Below are 17,131 nucleotides of genomic sequence, written 5' to 3' on the forward strand. Positions count from 1 at the left end.
AGAGCCAGGAAAAGATGTTGCCCCAAGACGCATACTAATTGGCTACACATTGTAGTAAATCTGTGGCTTTTTCAAAAACGGAATTTATCACACAGTCAGACAGAAAACCTAAATTAATATGCATATGGATTTCCCCTTATCTGTAAGCATGACTTCATTTACTCTGTGGCAAGTTGTACCTCAGTGCTATGGCAAGGTCTCGGGATTCTGTGGCACTCTGATGTGGCAAACTGAAATGTCTGCGGCAGCCAGCATCAAGTTGAACATGAACAAATTGAGGTCTTTAATATGAAAAGAAATAAGACTATCAGTACAACAGCTCTTGTTAATTTTGATAGAAAATGTAATTCATTTTACATTGTTTCCCACATTCAGTGTTTCAAATTTTTGTATTGAAATCACACAGCTGCACCATAGAAATTGTCAGGTGGAAGCTAGAGGCTTTGGCAGCTGGGATGGGGAGATTTGGGGCTTTTGGAACTTGAGAAGTTGTGGGAGGACTTTTAAATTCTTGAATGAGCACATTAGCTGCCTAAAATTTTTGATAAAAATAATGTGCAATGGTAGTTTATTTTGGCACTTAAATTAGCACAATTAGGTTTCAGAGTCAACATGAATGAGGCAGGTTTCAGAGTAGCAGCCGTGTTAGTCTGTATTCGCAAAAAGAAAAGGAGTACCCGTGGCACCTTAGAGACTAACAAATTTATTAGAGCATAAGCTTTCGTGAGCTACAGCTCACTTCATCGCATCCGATGAAGTGAGCTGTAGCTCACGAAAGCTTATGCTCTAATAAATTAGTTAGTCTCTAAGGTGCCACGGGTACTCCTTTTCTTTTTATGAATGAGACAGTTAATCTCAGCTATGTTTACAGACTGCCTACAGATTCAGGAAGAAATTCTTCAGTGGTTTATGTGCTGTTCATGGTTTTCTTCACAACCGTTAGCAATAGGAAAAATAATTTAACCCTCCCCTGTCAGATTCTGGAGCACAATTACCCAGTAAAGAATGGTATTAGGAGTAAATTCTGTGGCTATAGTATCATGGAATACCTGTGGCCCTGGGAAAATTGCACCAACAGCTGCTGCAAGTGATTCTCTCTTCTTTTTCAAACCATCACTGTATAAGCATTGATTTGTGCAGCAAAAGACAAATTAATCACCTGGCTTAACTCATGGACGTGGAGCTGCTTTGTAATAACTTCTGAATATTGGTCACTAGGATATTTCCTGTATGAATATATTGATTTAGTTTAATAGCAGGCTCTGAGGAAACAAGAGGGAGGACACTGGCTCAAGATAAGGCACGTCAAGTAAACACTTAAAGGTTGTTACAGGACAGTGGGAAAGCCACTGGCTCAGAAGATACTGTCTCAACCTCCTGTGCAGCCTACCAAACTTGTTTGGAGAAGCAGGGCCAAAAGTCCAGGAACTGAGGGACATAGAGCTTGGGCTGGATAAAAACAGCCTGTTTCTAGAGAGCAAAGTTGTTGGGGAGTTCTTCAGACTGAGGCAGGCACTTGCTGGGACATCTGAAGCAGCTAGGCCTGCCTGGGCTACTGTCTGCAGATGGGGAGTCTACAGATAAGATAGACATGCATGTAGACTGTTTTTAAAAAATCCTTTTTTCACCATCCTATGTTTTTCCCTTCTATTGGAAAGAAACAGTACTTTGTTTTCAGAACATTTCTAGTCGCTGTATTCACCACTGGGCATAGATTCCTGAAGGGAAGAACTGCTGGCATTGAACCCAGTTGCACCCACTGGTTATGCACAGGTGATATTCTAGGTTCTGTAGCCTAAGGCCCAGTCTGAGAGTTGGAGATTTGCAGAATTCCACCCTAGGAGAGGGAGATGCATGAGGCCTGACACCTGAGGGGATTGTACTCAGAGACCAGAATGGAGGTAGAGGTGCAGCTAACCTTGTAACTGTTGCTGACTGTCACAAATGGAACCACAGACTATCATGTGGCCTGTATTGAAGATATTGACTAGATTTTCCTTCCTTGTGGCTGGCTCACTCTCTGTTTTTCTCATGTCTACTTGGTAACATTTCCTTCCTTTAAAGCAGTTCTTTCTGCTATTGTGATGTCTGCGATTTTGGACAACACACTGGGGTTGCACTAGGGATCCCAGAGCTAAAAGCATGAGTTTCTACAAAAAGAAAAGGAGTACTTGTGGCACCTTAGAGACTAACAAATTTATTAGAGCATAAGCTTTCGTGAGCTACAGCTCACTTCATCGGATGCATCCGATGAAGTGAGCTGTAGCTCACGAAAGCTTATGCTCTAATAAATTTGTTAGTCTCTAAGGTGCCACAAGTACTCCTTTTCTTTTTGCGAATACAGACTAACACGGCTGCTACTCTGAAACCTGTGAGTTTCTACAGTTTGAGTTAAAGACCAAGGCCCTGTATGTATAATTTGTAAGAGACTTGCATCCTCTGTGGAGCTGGCACAGAGGTGTAATAAACAATGACCATTATGCTATCAAGGTATGTGAATCTGAATGGGGCTAATAGGGTCACTCTATTAGGGTGAATATTTTTGCTTGGAAAAGGAAACAGATTTTTTTTTTTTTTAATCTTACTCTTACTAAATGTTGGCCATGAGTTTGATGATGTAAACCTACCTAGAGATAATACAGGGCAAATTATAATTAGAAATGCTTACTTTACAATTACTAGATTACTTTAGAACTCCAAATTCAGGCCACCAAACTAAATTTGTTCTCCCAAAGAATATAATCAAAACCATTCAAGGAACTCTTCCCTGAGAAATTGTAGATATAAACAGCAATCGCTTATTTTGGTAAACACATGTTTGCTGCCAAACGAATAACGTTATTGCAGATGGAATCCCTGTATGTAGCTTTCCTTCGGTCTCCCATTTAATTGACAGCAAGATGAATCACTATCAATTTGCGCCAGGCACCATGCTGTATGTACACTAATATGGTACCTGTTTTGGACTTTATACCAAAGGATCTATTCTTTTACCTGGGTATAGCTGTGAAAATATTCAGCTGTACACACTGACTGTCTCCCCTTTGAATGCTGAGTCTTGTTTTTCTGGCAATATTATGTCCAGCTGAACATGCTGAAATTGACACAACTCTTTTGCTGAAGGGAAGGTGATAATGGTTAAAGGTTCTTACCTTGTCTATTATACAGAACTAATTTAATGAGGGGGAATTTTTGAATTAAAAAAATAAAACAAACTTGCATGTACTGTAGAGACATGAATATAAATAGTAGCAGATAGCTAGAAATGGACACATTTCTGACTCATTCAACCATCCATACAATTTGGTTCATTTGTCGTTCTGTGGCCCATTTCAGCAAATCACTTAACTTTAAGCATGTGAGTAGTTCCATTTAAAGCTAAGCATATGCTTAAGTGCCTTGCTGAATTGAGGCCTCCAGTCAGAATTACAGATAAGAAAACTTTTTGTTTCATGTGGAGGCCAGCTACAGAACTGGACCCTAAATACAATAAAATATAGTGGGTAATAGACTTTAGCTAGAGTGAAATGAAGCTTGCTGATAAAATTTCAATGACACACATCTAAGTGAGATATTCCGCACTCCCAGCTCTATTTTGTGTAAAAAAATAAAAAAAAAAAAATAAAAAAAAAATAAAAAAAAATGGAAGCTTCAATGAATCCTACTGGTTCATTAAAGGTACCATGGAATAGCATTGTATCAGAAATGGAACCAGAAGGCAGGATTTTGTCTCCTTCCTGCCCCTGCCCCCAAGAATAAATTTGGCTTTAAAGAAAATGTCATATTAAAAAAAATCATACTGGTGAATCTGGCACAGTTACAATTCACATTGCTTTTATTTAAAATGTATTGATCCGATTTGTGTTTGACGTGTGTAGCAACTGGTTAGCTAAAAGCAGTTTGTAATGTAAAAGCAGGGGAAATACTTTCGGTTGAGTGGGCCATTATAATTTCTCAAAATTAGGTTATGAAATAGGCATATTAATTTTTACTTGACTTAGAGGAGGTATATAAATATGGTTAGTACCTCCTTAATTATAATAAATAGAACATGAAGCAATTTTACTTTAATCTAACTACTCCATTGATTGACTCGCATAATACACCAGCAACCTCTTTCATTCTCTTATGTATTAAGTAATTTGCATGAAACCCTACACACTATGCTCAAATTAATACTGTACATGATTACAGGACAACCTGATTGTTAATTGCCTGTGGTCTTTAAATATGCACTTCTTTCAGCAGTAGACACTAATTATTAGATCTTGTTTTCTGTTGCACCAGTAGTGTGCAACTGTGTAGAACATTTTAAAAAAAATTTGCAAGTCTAATAAGGGTTTAAACATAGGGAGAAAGTGATCTAATAATTTTGAGTGGAAGCTATCCAAGGTTCATAAACCATGGAAGGCTGTAGATCGGGCTTCTGTCTAGTCAGTAGTTCACCTTGGGGATGTTGTGTAAACCATTATTTAGTCTTATACCCACAGGGATGTGTAGCAGAGAACTATAAGGCAAACAATAAACTATTTGTTAAAGGGACACCAAAGGTTGACATTCCTAAAGCTTAACATATTTAAAATATCATTGTATTTTAATTGTCCTTCAGATCATGAAAATATCTGTCATGTGCCTTTATTTTTTTCTTTAAAAGTTTTATAGGGAGACTGTGCTCTGAGTCATTTCTACTACTACAGAGCTGATTGGCCACTTCAGAAAACTGCACCATTTGGTTGGTTATCTCAGGGAACCCTGCTCATCAGGATTAGGGATGAAAGATGTCTCTAACAGCTATAATTCACATGCAATAGAGCAGGAGACAATGAAGCTATTTTCTAAAATTGAGCAATTTGTGTAATTCAGTGCATTTAAAAAAAGATGTGCCTTCATGTTTGGAGGTCATAGGCGTGGTCTACATGGTGAAATTGTCATGCTATTGTCATTTATAACTACATTGATTATAGGGCATTGAGGAAAGGCAGATACAAAGCATCTCAGCAAGTGGGAAGGGGTGGAAAAGCAGCATAATAGACAAGAACAGCTGCTCTGCAATGGTGGTAAGAAGACAGTATTTTGTAACTTAACCTAAACTCAAGTAACATGTGCTGAGCTGTTAGAGAGTGAAGACCAATTAGATCTACTAGACTACACTCCATTGCAGAGTTGTTCCCTACTATGTGCATATACTTCAGTGCATTGTCCAATCAAATTCTAAATATCCGTGGGTTTCAACCATTTCTTTTGGAAGAATATTCCATAATCCAGCGTTTCCCAAACTGTGTTCCTCACAATGTAAATAGGTGTTCCGTAAAATAACCGTAATTAAAAAAAAAAAGGGTCTTGCACTTGATTTTTGTACTACTTTATACGTGCTTTCCAGTTAGAAATTTAGTTCGTTATTTTAAATTTGTATTTTTTCTTTGTTTTATAAAATAAAATATATTTGAGCATAAATAACACAATTTTTTTATTTGAAAACCAAACGACTACAAAATAATATTAGAAGTGTTCCGTAAACATATACCAGGTGTTCTGTGGCTAAAAAAGCTTGGGAAACGCTGCCATAATCTGTTAGGAAACTCTTACGATGTTCAGCCTAAATTTTCTCCTTGTTCACTTTAATCAATTTCAGTACTAGCCGCACCCATGTGTATTACCTTACTCAATTCTTTTGTCCTTGGCCTTTACCCGCTGCAAAAATGTATAAGATATATCTACGCTGCAGTCAGAGGAGTGGCTGACTTTTGATCTATCTAGCTTAAGTTACAAATGCAGTGAAGCTGCGGCAATGTGGGTTACTGCTTAAGTACATACTTGGAACCAGAGTGGTCACCCCATGCTGGCTCGGCTTCACTGCTATTGTTACTCGAGCTATCAAAATCAGAGATAACTTTGGTATGTCTACATTTGCTGCAGTCACACTTCTGAGTGAAGTGTAGATTTTACCATAGGCAGTTTTGTGACATACATGTTCTTCAGCAGATTGAGAAAGAAGATATGGAGTCTCTTAATTTATTTTCTTCTACTGCTAATCATTTACTTCTGCTCCCACATAAACATGAGTTTTTCTTAAAATCAAAGTCATGGTGCTTTACAATGTTAAAAATTAATTAAAATTTTGTAAAGCCCTCTGAAACCAAAAAGCAATGTCTGACCTAAACAAACAAAATTATATTACTTTTGACACCCCTATTCGTCTAATTTAGTTTGTAAGTATATTACAAGTATATTATAAGAAGGAGGGATTATGTACTCTAACCTCGGTGGTCCTAAAAGATGAGCTGAAGAAGGGGATGGGGAAACATCTTAAAAAAAAAAAAAAAAATAGCCAGAGCACAAAGCGCTGTGGCCTAGAGCTGAGAGTGTGTGGAAGGGGAGAGGAGGTGGCATAGTGTTGACTACACAGGCTTTACATCACTGGGAAAAGCGTATGGCAGCTTTAAACTGGTACTGCAGAGGGCTCTTACCTTGAATGAGGATGGAACCCTGTATCTTTAAGTGACACGTACATCCTCTGGTGATAGAGAAATAGTAATATTATTCTTTCAGATTCAGCTTTGGTAGACTGAATCCCTTTGCTGAATTGTGCATGTGTTTAGCTAGCTGTTTCCTAACTTTTTACTTAGAATGATCATTTATATAAATAAAACTTTAATGAAGTACTAGGCTGAGCATATTCAGCCGATAGGGAGGAGTGAATTTTTGGAAGCTACTCCAGCAAAGGGTCATCAAAGTTACTGTTTCTAAATTCTGACGCTTGATTTGTTGAAGAAATAAGTGTCGTCACCTTACTTATATAAACTATTCTGCATATTACTTTCCTATTTATTTCTACGGTCTTTTATTCATTGTGCAAAAAATATAGCAATTCCAATATTGGAAACTGAAATATTTTGCAATCTGAAAACTAAACACGACACACTTAGGCTGAAATCCTCATATCTTTCCAGCTCCCTTTGCACTAGGTGGGAAGGCTTGAGTGGCATAAAGCGGGCCTTAAAAGTCTGGTTGTGGCAAGGGAGGCTTTTCCTGGCACAGGCACTGTGGTAGACAGCTGTAAGATTACCTCCAGAGGGCTGTCATTGCAATACTTAATGTGAGAGGGGCATGTTGGGGTGGAGCCACATCATACAGTGCTACAGAAATTCCAGGCAGCCCTGCAGCCCATAGGGCAACCAAAGGAGGCCGCAGTAACTTAGTTGGACTAGGGGCTTCTTCAGCTCCTGGAGCAGCCCAGGATTGGATTCGGGAGGGTGCAAAGATGACTTAAAACTAATTTAGCCCTCCTCCCTTTGGGCTGTGTGCTCTGGCTACACCACTTAGACCAGTGACTCTCAACATTTCCACATTACTGTACCCCCTTAAGGAGTCTGATTTCTCTTGCTTACCCCCAAGTTTCACCTCATTTAAAAACTACTTGCTTACAAAATCAGATCTAAAAATAAAGTGTCACAGCACACTATTACTGAAAAATTGCTTTCTCATTTTTACCATATAATTATAAAATAAATCAATTGGGATATAAATATTGTACTTACATTTCAGTATATAGTATATTGAGCAGTACAAAGTCATTGTCTGTATGAAATCTTAGTTTGTACTGACTTCACTCATGTTTTTTATGTAGTCTGCTGTAAAACTAAGCAAATATCGAGATGAGTAGATGTGCCTACTGGAAGACCTCTGTATACCCCCAGGGGTATGCATACCCTGGGTTGAGAATCATTGTCTTAGAGGCATTGCACAAAATCTCAGTCTTTATGTAGAAGTACTTTACAAAGGTATATGAATTGAGCCTTGCAATGTCTGTGTGAGGTAAGGAAGTATTACCCCCATTTTACAGGTGAAGAAATGGAGATACTCCAGAGAGCCAAATTTCTAAAAGTGACCACTACTTTTGGGTACTCAGCTTGCAATAATCTGATTTCCTGGGGTGTTGGGCTTGCAAAATTGTGTTTCAGATCAATGGGAGCTACAGATATCAGCACCTCTGAAAATCAGTTGTCAGTTTGGACACCCAAAAATTGAGACAAACAAGATTAGTGGACACTTCTGAATGTTGAATTAAATGACTTGCCCAAGACCATGTGAAGTCTGCTAGAGCTGGGATAGAAAACAGGTGTTCTAACTTACACTCCAGTACCTTACCCACAAAACTATCCTTCTTGCCTTCAAGCACCCAGACATACTAATTATTTGCACATGCTTTGATTTGGTGTTTTGTTCTCAAAATCCATTTCCTACACAACAAGTGATTATTCTATTATGAAAAAGATTGTCAGCCCCTTCAGAGCTTGAAAACAATAGTTTGGGGAGTGACCCACTACCCAATTGTGTGCAACAATGAAGGTTGATGGTGAATAAGAATGTTAGAGGGAAGAAAGACAGGGCTGGTTCAGACAGTGGTATGAGAGAGCAAGCACTATTTCTTTTGTGGCCTTACATCTTAATTAACTTGGGAATAATTATGATACCTGGCTACAGCCCATTGTACATAAAGTAATTAATATACTACATAGCAAAGGTGGATTACAACCCATAATGATGGTACTCATAGTATAGATTATGAAGTGCACAACCAATAGTAGGATTTTAGGATACCCATAATTACAAGGGCTTTCAGACATCTGTATAACTAATATTAACCAAACCTCGTAGTTCCAAGTAAAGTCTTTATGAAATGGTCAATTTTTAAACTTAAAACAAAACGAAACCCCAAATAAACAAAAAAACCAAAGCCTTCTGCCCATTTTGGTTAATTGACTTAGAAAGTTTGTCATTCTCTTTCACTAGGGTCATCAAGCTGAGAGCAAAGATGGGTCACTATAGAATATCAGACAATGATTGTCTTAGAGAAAATTATTATTCTGGAATCCGTTAAAAGCAAACCAGAAAGGGTCTATGAATACTGTCATATTGTTATACTGTACCACTAAAAAGGTAGCATATTGTATGATTTGAGAAGTAAAAGCAAAGTAGGTTCAGGTTTTAAAAAAGGGGCTATACATAGCTGATTTTCAATAATAAAAATGAGAAAACATTAGCTTATATAACATTTACAGTCAGTTTTTTTTAATTAAACTTTTTTCTTTGGGACATGGATGGATCATCTTCCTATCTGTTTGTACATCACCTAGCATACTGGGGCCTTTGATCAGTACCACAATACAAATAATGCATTAATATTTTAATGTTCCATGAAAGCAACAGAAATAATATGACTACCCTCTGGTGCAAAATAATTCCTCCAATGGCTGCTGGATGCTCTGCAATTACTTTATTAGCCTAGTGGATTAAGTGTGTATTTTATATGCTAAAAGTACAGAGTTCTAATCCTATTCAGGATATATCTTTATTATAAAATCTTCAATACTCCCTTCTGGTATTTGATACTGTATCTTGTTTTATTAATCCCTCAATAACTATGCAGGAGTAGCCAAGGTGAGTTAAATGAAAACTAACCCTTAACCTTTTAAAGCTGTTTGTTACCTTTTGCATTTGCTAAAATATTTTCTATTAGATTTAAAAGTGACTTTGAATAAAAATACCTTTTTTCTGATTAGTTTCCACTAAACTATACCGATTGTATAAAGAATATCAGTGGTGTGCCATCAGTGTATACAAGGCATGTCGTATGTGCTTCAGGATGGGCTGTGCCTGCAGGACTATTCTGTCTGCCCTCAAACATGCAAGGAGGTGCCATTTTGTAGAACAAAATAACACCCTCTACACAGCCTGACCTCATATGCTCCATATGTGCAAGATTGTGCTCTGTGAAGGATGCAATTTTGCATACAACTGTACAACTGCATGGCTGACTAAAAATGTCATGGCACACCATTGAGGAGTAGACACAAATACTATCTTGATTTTTGTATCTTTTTAGGGTAACTTTATGTATGTTCAAGCAGCAGAACCTGTGAACATACCAATGAAAAATCACTTTCCTACAAGAGAAGATCAGTTCCTGGCTCTACAAAACACAAGCGAATTTGATGTGCTTGTTATAGGAGGAGGAGCAACAGGATGCGGCTGTGCGTTGGACGCTGTTACGAGAGGTGAGGCATGAAAGTATGAGCTTATTACAGTTAGAAAAAATTACCTACTATAAAAGTGCTTGCATGCAATTTAATATAAACTAATGAAACTGGATATTCAAACACAAAGCTGGTTTAAAAGGGAACCTGCTGTCTTCCCCACTGCCCTCCAAAGACTTGATAATATAACTATCTTTGGATCCCAATGGCTAGTGTGAACTGGAAGGAAACTAAGAGTCCTATTTTGTTGTTATAGCTGCAGCTATATGGAAATGCATTTTTCCACACCATGTGAGCCGTACTTAGAATGATCGGCTTACCCACTTCCAGCCTGTTAGTTGGGTATATCTTTTTAATTTAAAATGTGAGTCAGAGGTTTGTGCAGGAGAACAATAACAGGAAAGAAAGAAGGAAAAGCCATATGGCAGTCTGCAGCCAACTTCATTCAAAAAGGAGAGGGCTGGGCATGAATTCTACATGAGCAATCAAATATGGTGTCAGTCCCCTGTTTTCTGTAGGGGTGTCATGTAAAAATGGCTGATAACCATTTTCACATGTTTGGCACATGATTTTACTCTTAGCACAGATTTAGATTAGTCTGTTTGAATTTTTCAAAAAAACCCTATCTTTAGCATTCTGCTTGAAGATCCACATGGTAAGTCTCAGATGTTCTGCTCTCTTTCTTTTTGGAAAGTTTTATTTTTTTTGTTTTGAAATTAAGGTGAATGGACATATTTTAATACTAGATTAATGGTCTCCTAAAATTATTATTTCTTGTTTAAAATATTGGGGCAAAGTTTAGCTCCTGTTTAAACAGGACCAACACTTCTGAAGTGAATGGAGCTGAGTCTGCTTACTTGGGGTGAATTTGGACCTTGGAATTTAATTGATTGCTCCATTTTGGATTTGGCTATGTTTGCTATGTTTTTAAAGAGGAAAATCTTGACTTTTTTATTCAGGTTTTATACATCAAAAAAGATTGAAAACTAATACATAAGTTAGCTGATCTATAAAATGTAAAACAAAAGAAAAAAGGAGTACTTGTGGCACCTTAGAGACTAACAAATTTATTTGAGCATAAGCTTTCGTGGGCTACAGCTCACTTCATGGGATGCATCCGATGAAGTGAGCTGTAGCTCACGAAAGCTTATGCTCAAATAAATTTGTTAGTCTCTAAGGTGCTACAAGTACTCCTTTTCTTTTTGTGAATACAGACTAACACAGCTGCTACTCTGAAACCTATAAAATGTAGTAATTACAACTCTTTGTTGCTTAAGAGACACATGAACTTCAGTCTTTTCTTGACTGCAGTGTTTCCACTGAACTTCCTTCACATTTTGTGTATATGTAGGCAAGCATCTGGCTGCAGTTTGGCTGTTTCTGTCAATGTCATTCCCTAACTTTTGAACATTAATATACACTCAAATATATTTGAGAACACAGTTAATTACAGAATAATGGCCATGCTCTGCTCTAATACAGGATGAGCGTTCCTGGAATACACTGTTTTGAGGACTTTGCTGGTCAGTTATTGGTTAAAGAGATGGCCCAAGAGGTAATTTACAGGGCTCAACTCTACCTGGGTTTGGCCACAGCATGCTTCCCATCACTCAAACTCGAGTCTTTGGTGTTTTTCTCTTTTGACATCCAGTCCTTCATTAAATCCTGGTGCTTTTTTCTTTATTTCTGAAATGTGTCCCTTGCTTTCCATCTTGTCTTGATTTTTTTCATCCTTGTAAGGTAACTTTATGTATGTTCAAGCAACAGAACCTGTGAACATACCAATGAAAAGTCACATTCCTGAAAGAGAAGCTCAGCTTGTGGCTCTACAAAACAAAAGCAACAGTGGTCCCTGCTCTCATGACGTCCCATCTTGATTATTTCACCCTCTTCCTCTTCTCCAGTCTCCATCCCCTCCAGGCTCCAGTCTTTCTAAAATGTAGCCATGTTCTTCCTTTCTTTCTGACAAAGACTACTCCTCACCCTCTTTTTTTATTGAATATCTGCATAGATTCCTCTTATAAATCCTGATCCCTGTACGATTGAAATCAATGGGAGTATTTTCCATTGAATTCAAAGTGGGCGGGATCAGAGCCTTAATAGAAAGCTTCACCTCACCTGCAAAGCTCTCCATTACTCTCCACGCTATCTATTTTTCATTTTCTCCTGCTCTCTATACTTCTTGTTTCTCTTGACTCTGTTCTCCCTCTCTCCTACAGTTCAGACTTAGTGCTGCCTTTCATGCTGCTCTATAAAATTAGAACAGCTGCCCAAGAATATTTACAAAGTCCCACTCCCATTCATTATATGGGGATGTAGTGGGGACTTCTATATTAAGATGGCCTAACATTTTCTATAATTATTCTTGTGACCATTTTTTAAGAAGCTTGAGCTTCTCCTTGTTTGGCTTTGATGTTTGGCAAGGAGAAAGCCCTCAGGCTAGAGAAGTAAAGTTTTTTGGTCCCATGAAATTCCATGTAGGCTTAGGTGAGTTATAATCTGTGACCCTTCTCTTGGTTGTATTTCTCAGAAAATTTTTGGCACTGAGCTGTTCTTTTGTATATTATGCTTAGGTTGTAAATTCTTAAGGATGCAAACCATTGCCTTTTTCAGCTTAGCTCTTCTCTGAGTGCTGGTCCCTATGTGTATTCCACACATGGGCATGCATGGGCACCATATGCCTGAGTTTGGAGATTTCTAGCAAGTAGTGCCTGTTGGTCTGTGCTTGCATAGTTACTTTTCTCATGCTCCAAACTGAGGGTGTAAGGGGTGGTGTGGACCAACACCTCTCCAGTTCCTTCTTACCACTGCACAGCCTGAGTTGGAATCCTCTTGTCTCCACAGATTTCCTCTGCTTCTTAACACACCTGTAAATAAATTGTAAATAGTTCTTAGTATTTTTGTATAGTTAGTTTTCATTCTCGGGTAGAGTTTGTATAACAGTTTTTTCCTGTCTTGGGGAGTCTCTTCCTGTGGATAAAGACTGTGCCCAGAGTCTCAGGGTTTAAGAACTGCATCTCGTACCCCTACTTCTTCTCCATGAGCACCAACATTGCTTCTACTGTCTGGGAAAAGTGCACATCTCTAAGTGTGCAGCATTTGCTGCTTATTTCCCTTTTGAATCTGCAAGGCATGAGAACGGCAACTGAGAAAACATCTTATAGAGAAGACTAAGAGACCTCCGTCTGATCCAGGGCCGGGAGATCCCTCTTGTGGATCGGCCGCAACTGAGGAGCAGCACCCCTCTGAGAATGAGCTCAGGAGTGGAAACCAAAGCTACTAAGCCCAAGGGGAGATGTCATTGAGGACTTCTCATGAAAGTAAGGGGCACTCTCATAGGCATAAAGACAGAGCACCTCCTTCCAAGTCTACTCCAAGAGAAGAGCTCCCTCCTTGACTCTGTCCAACTTGGTTGAGTCTTTGTGCACAGGTCCTAAAGACTTGTGCTTGCTTAGATCCTCTGATTGTTGAGGGTGAGATGTGAAAGAGAATGGATCCTCTGGTACTGGTATCAGCTTTGAGTTGTAAGCTGAAGGATTGGCACCTACCGACATCATCTAAGAGCTTCCCAGTAGTCTCTTTGATGGTACTGACCCCTTCCAGAAGAAACCTGTCATCTATGATGACTGTGGATGTCCTAGAGTCTTCAGTTCTGATTACAGAACACCCTAGACTTCTGGACTAACCAAAACTTCAACAGAAGATATCTTCATCCTTCCATATCCTCTTCTTTTGGATCCGACTCTTCTGAGACACATTGACACCAGAGGAGGAAACGACATAGAAGATATGGGGATGTTCCTCGCCTCAGACCTTGGGCAGGAGTTTTCACCCATCAGTACAGACAGCTCTGCTAGTTGAACAGGAGCTGGTTTTCTCTTCATAGAAGTCAAAGGCTCCAGACAATCACTTGATTCCATGTAGGGAAGGGAGTTTGGATAGAGACGTGAGAAGATCTGGTGTCTCCTCCTCTACCCATTTATGACTATCCAAGGGATTGGTGGTACCCATTGCCATGGGGTCCACATCAACTGGCTGACCCTTCATATTGGCCGTATTGGAGCCCATGCGCTTGTACAGTATATGTCTGGATCTCTTCTTGTGTCCCACGGTACCTCTCCCATCCAACACCTGCCAGCTTTGTCAGAGTATGAGGGAGAGACGATTGAACTGGATCTGGAGGTACTGACAAGTTTCATCTTCGTCACCACGTGAGGCAAGTGTCCATCTTCCGATGACCACAGGCAATATCAGGAGCTGTTGTAAAAGAGTGACTAATAACCTTCAGGTTCTACTAGAGGAGGTCCAGGATAACAAAAATCATTTATTTGACCTTCTATAGCCATCTGGTCCCAGTAGGGTGGCCTTCCCAATAAACAAGGCCATCATGGACCCAGCTTGGTAGGCTGGCATGCTCTGGCACCCCCACCCCAAAAGGGAAGAGAGGTGTTATTTTGTACCAGCCAAAGGAGTGGAGTTTCTTTTCACTCATCCTGTTCCCAACTCCCTGTAAATGAAGTACTTCCAGAATCCCAATGTGGCTTCAGACCATCACGAGGTACCACCAACATGATTTTTGCAGCCAGGCAGATCCAGGAAAAATGTCAAGAACGACATCCCAGGAGCAGTTTATGGCCTTTATCAATCTGACCAAAGCCTTCAACTCTGTCAATCATGAGGCTCTGTGATAAATTTGCTTGGGCAGCCGAACTTTGATGTAATTTTCCACAGAGCCTCATGATTGACTGCCTCCATCCTGTGCAGTGGCTCTACCTCTGAGCCCTTTGTCATTTGAACTGGTGTAAAATGAGGTTGTGTTCTGCCATCCACCCTTTTCTTCATTTTCTTAGCAGCTATGAAAACGTTCACCCAAAATGGTCTACTACAGGGCATTGGCATCCAATATCGGACTGATGGCAACCTCTTCAACCTTTCTCATTTCCGTGCCCGAACTAAAGTAATATCGGCAACAATTATAGAACTCCAGTATGTTGATGATTGTGCTGTAGTTGCACACTTAGACAGCGATTTACAAACACCCCTTAATTGCTTCTCTGATGCTTACAAAAGCCTAGGGCTAACTCTGAATATTGGCAAAACAAAAGTTGTCCACCAACCAGCTCTCAGTCAATTATCAGACCCAGCAACGAAGATCCATATTGTCAGAGAAGAACTGAAAAATGTAAAATAGCTTGCCTATCTTGGCAGCCATCTCTCAGAGGGCAGACATAGACGTCAAGACTCAGCCTGGAATCCGCTGTCAGTTTTGCCGGGTGTTCAATAATGACAACATCAGAATACACACTAAACTTTATAAAGTTTATAAAGCAGTGGTAGTCCCAACACATCTCTACGACTGCGAGACTTGGGTGACTAATAGAAAACATCTGAAAAACCTGGAATGCCAGCACCAGCACTTTCTTAGGAAGATCCTCAACATAAAGTGGGAAGATCGCTGCACTAGTGTCAGTTTCCTCACAGAGGCCAACATCTTTGGTGTTGAGGCCCTGATTATCCAGCATAAGTTGAGGTGGAGTGGGCACTGTGTGTGCATGCCTGGTGTATGCTTACCAAAACAATTGCTGTACGCCCAACTCACCAAAGATGAAAGGAAATGGCAAGGCCAAAAGAAACTCTTTAAAGACATCCTCAAGATAAACATTGAGATGTGGCATCAACACCACACACTGGGAGACAGCAGCCCAGAATAGGGATAACAGGTGAAGACTTGTCAGAGAAGAAACGTCCATTTTTTAGGAAAATCTCCCTGCCCTGGTCGCAGAAAAATGCCAAAAAACAATGGAAAGGCAACTGTCACGCATCAATCATGGCCCAATCCTGACTTCCAACACCATCTGCAATGTCCGCCAATGGCCTGTGGATCGGACTCCTCAGTCACCAAAGGACCCATAAAAATATCTGTGAAAGAGAACATCCTGGACCTTGAGGGATCGCTGCCGCCAACCCAACTCCCTGGTGATGCAGGCTATACTGGCAGATAAAGGTTCTAAATGACTTGACTGTATAGGGAAAGAGGTGTTTTCTACAAGTCTGCAATATGTAATTTAAACTACTTCAAAAGGACAGAGCCCAATTCTAGGCCCTCATTGAGGAAGGCAAACTGATGGCTAACATATCACTTCATGCTGCAGTGGATGCAGCTGACACTGTGTCTAGAGGGATAGCCATAGGTATACCCAGAGGCGCGTGAGACTTGGCTTCGCTTCTCGGGATTCCCCTGGGAGGTTCAAAACACTGCAGAGGACTTGCCTTTCAATGAGTAATTTTGTTTAGAGACTCAATCTTCTTGTTACACTAGTCTAAGAACTCGAACTCTGGGTTGAATTGAAGGACTCGAACATTGAGACTCTGGCCCCAAAAAGAGAACACCAAAAACAGGTGTACAAACCAAGACCTCCTGCCAAACTGTTCTATCACCAGCAGTCATTCGAAGCAGCACCGCATAATCTCCAGAAAGTAAAAAACCCTGGATATCCTTATCACGATACAGCTACTGAACCCCATTCACTATCCAGGGATATTTTTTGATGGGACGATCAAGAACTGTGTACCCCTTTTGACGCCATGCACCACGGCCCCTTCCTCCAATCTTTGATGGCTGCCTCACCCTTTTTGCCCATAATTGGGGGGCAATTACAGACAAGTAGGTACTAGAAATCATTGACTATGGGTACTCTGTGTTCCTTTTCCTTCCTCTTCCCCAAGTCCGCTTCCCGGCTCCTCTTCAGGTACCACTCAGAGGTCAGAGATGCATGCAGCCAGGAGCTGTTTTCTACCTCAGAGGAGGCTAGCCAGTCACAACCTCTCTGGTCATCAGTTTAAACTCTACTGCCTCAGGTGACCAACTGTCATCCCCACCCCTTTGGATGCCTTTGGAACTTTGAAAGTCCCCTTCCTGTTTGCTTGGTGTTGTGTGCAGTGGTCTCAGCACATCTTTCCAGGTGGCCATGCCTGCTCCGCGCACCAAGCAATCCCCCATATGGAGCAATGCCGAGCTCCTGGACATCATCAGCATTTGGAGAGAGAAGGCTGTCCAGTCCCAGCTGTGCTCCAGCCATAGGAATTATGATACA

General features: G+C 40.1%; 1 protein-coding gene across 11 annotated transcripts in view; it reads left to right on the forward strand.

Annotated features, from left to right (window-relative positions):
• Window positions 1-17,131, forward strand: part of GPD2 (glycerol-3-phosphate dehydrogenase 2) — a 173,054-nt gene that overhangs the window by 26,213 nt on the left and 129,710 nt on the right. For 10 of the 11 annotated variants that reach the window (XM_043505131.1, XM_043505135.1, XM_038421519.2 and 7 more), the window contains one exon: window positions 9,887-10,058. The exons of the other annotated variant lie outside the window; for it this stretch is intronic. In XM_043505131.1, the coding sequence (XP_043361066.1) occupies window positions 9,887-10,058 (172 nt within the window). The remainder of the gene's footprint in view (window positions 1-9,886; window positions 10,059-17,131) is intronic. 11 annotated transcript variants of the gene reach the window in all.

This window comes from Dermochelys coriacea, chromosome 11 (assembly GCF_009764565.3).
Source record: "Dermochelys coriacea isolate rDerCor1 chromosome 11, rDerCor1.pri.v4, whole genome shotgun sequence".
Taxonomy (NCBI): Eukaryota; Metazoa; Chordata; order Testudines; family Dermochelyidae; genus Dermochelys; species Dermochelys coriacea.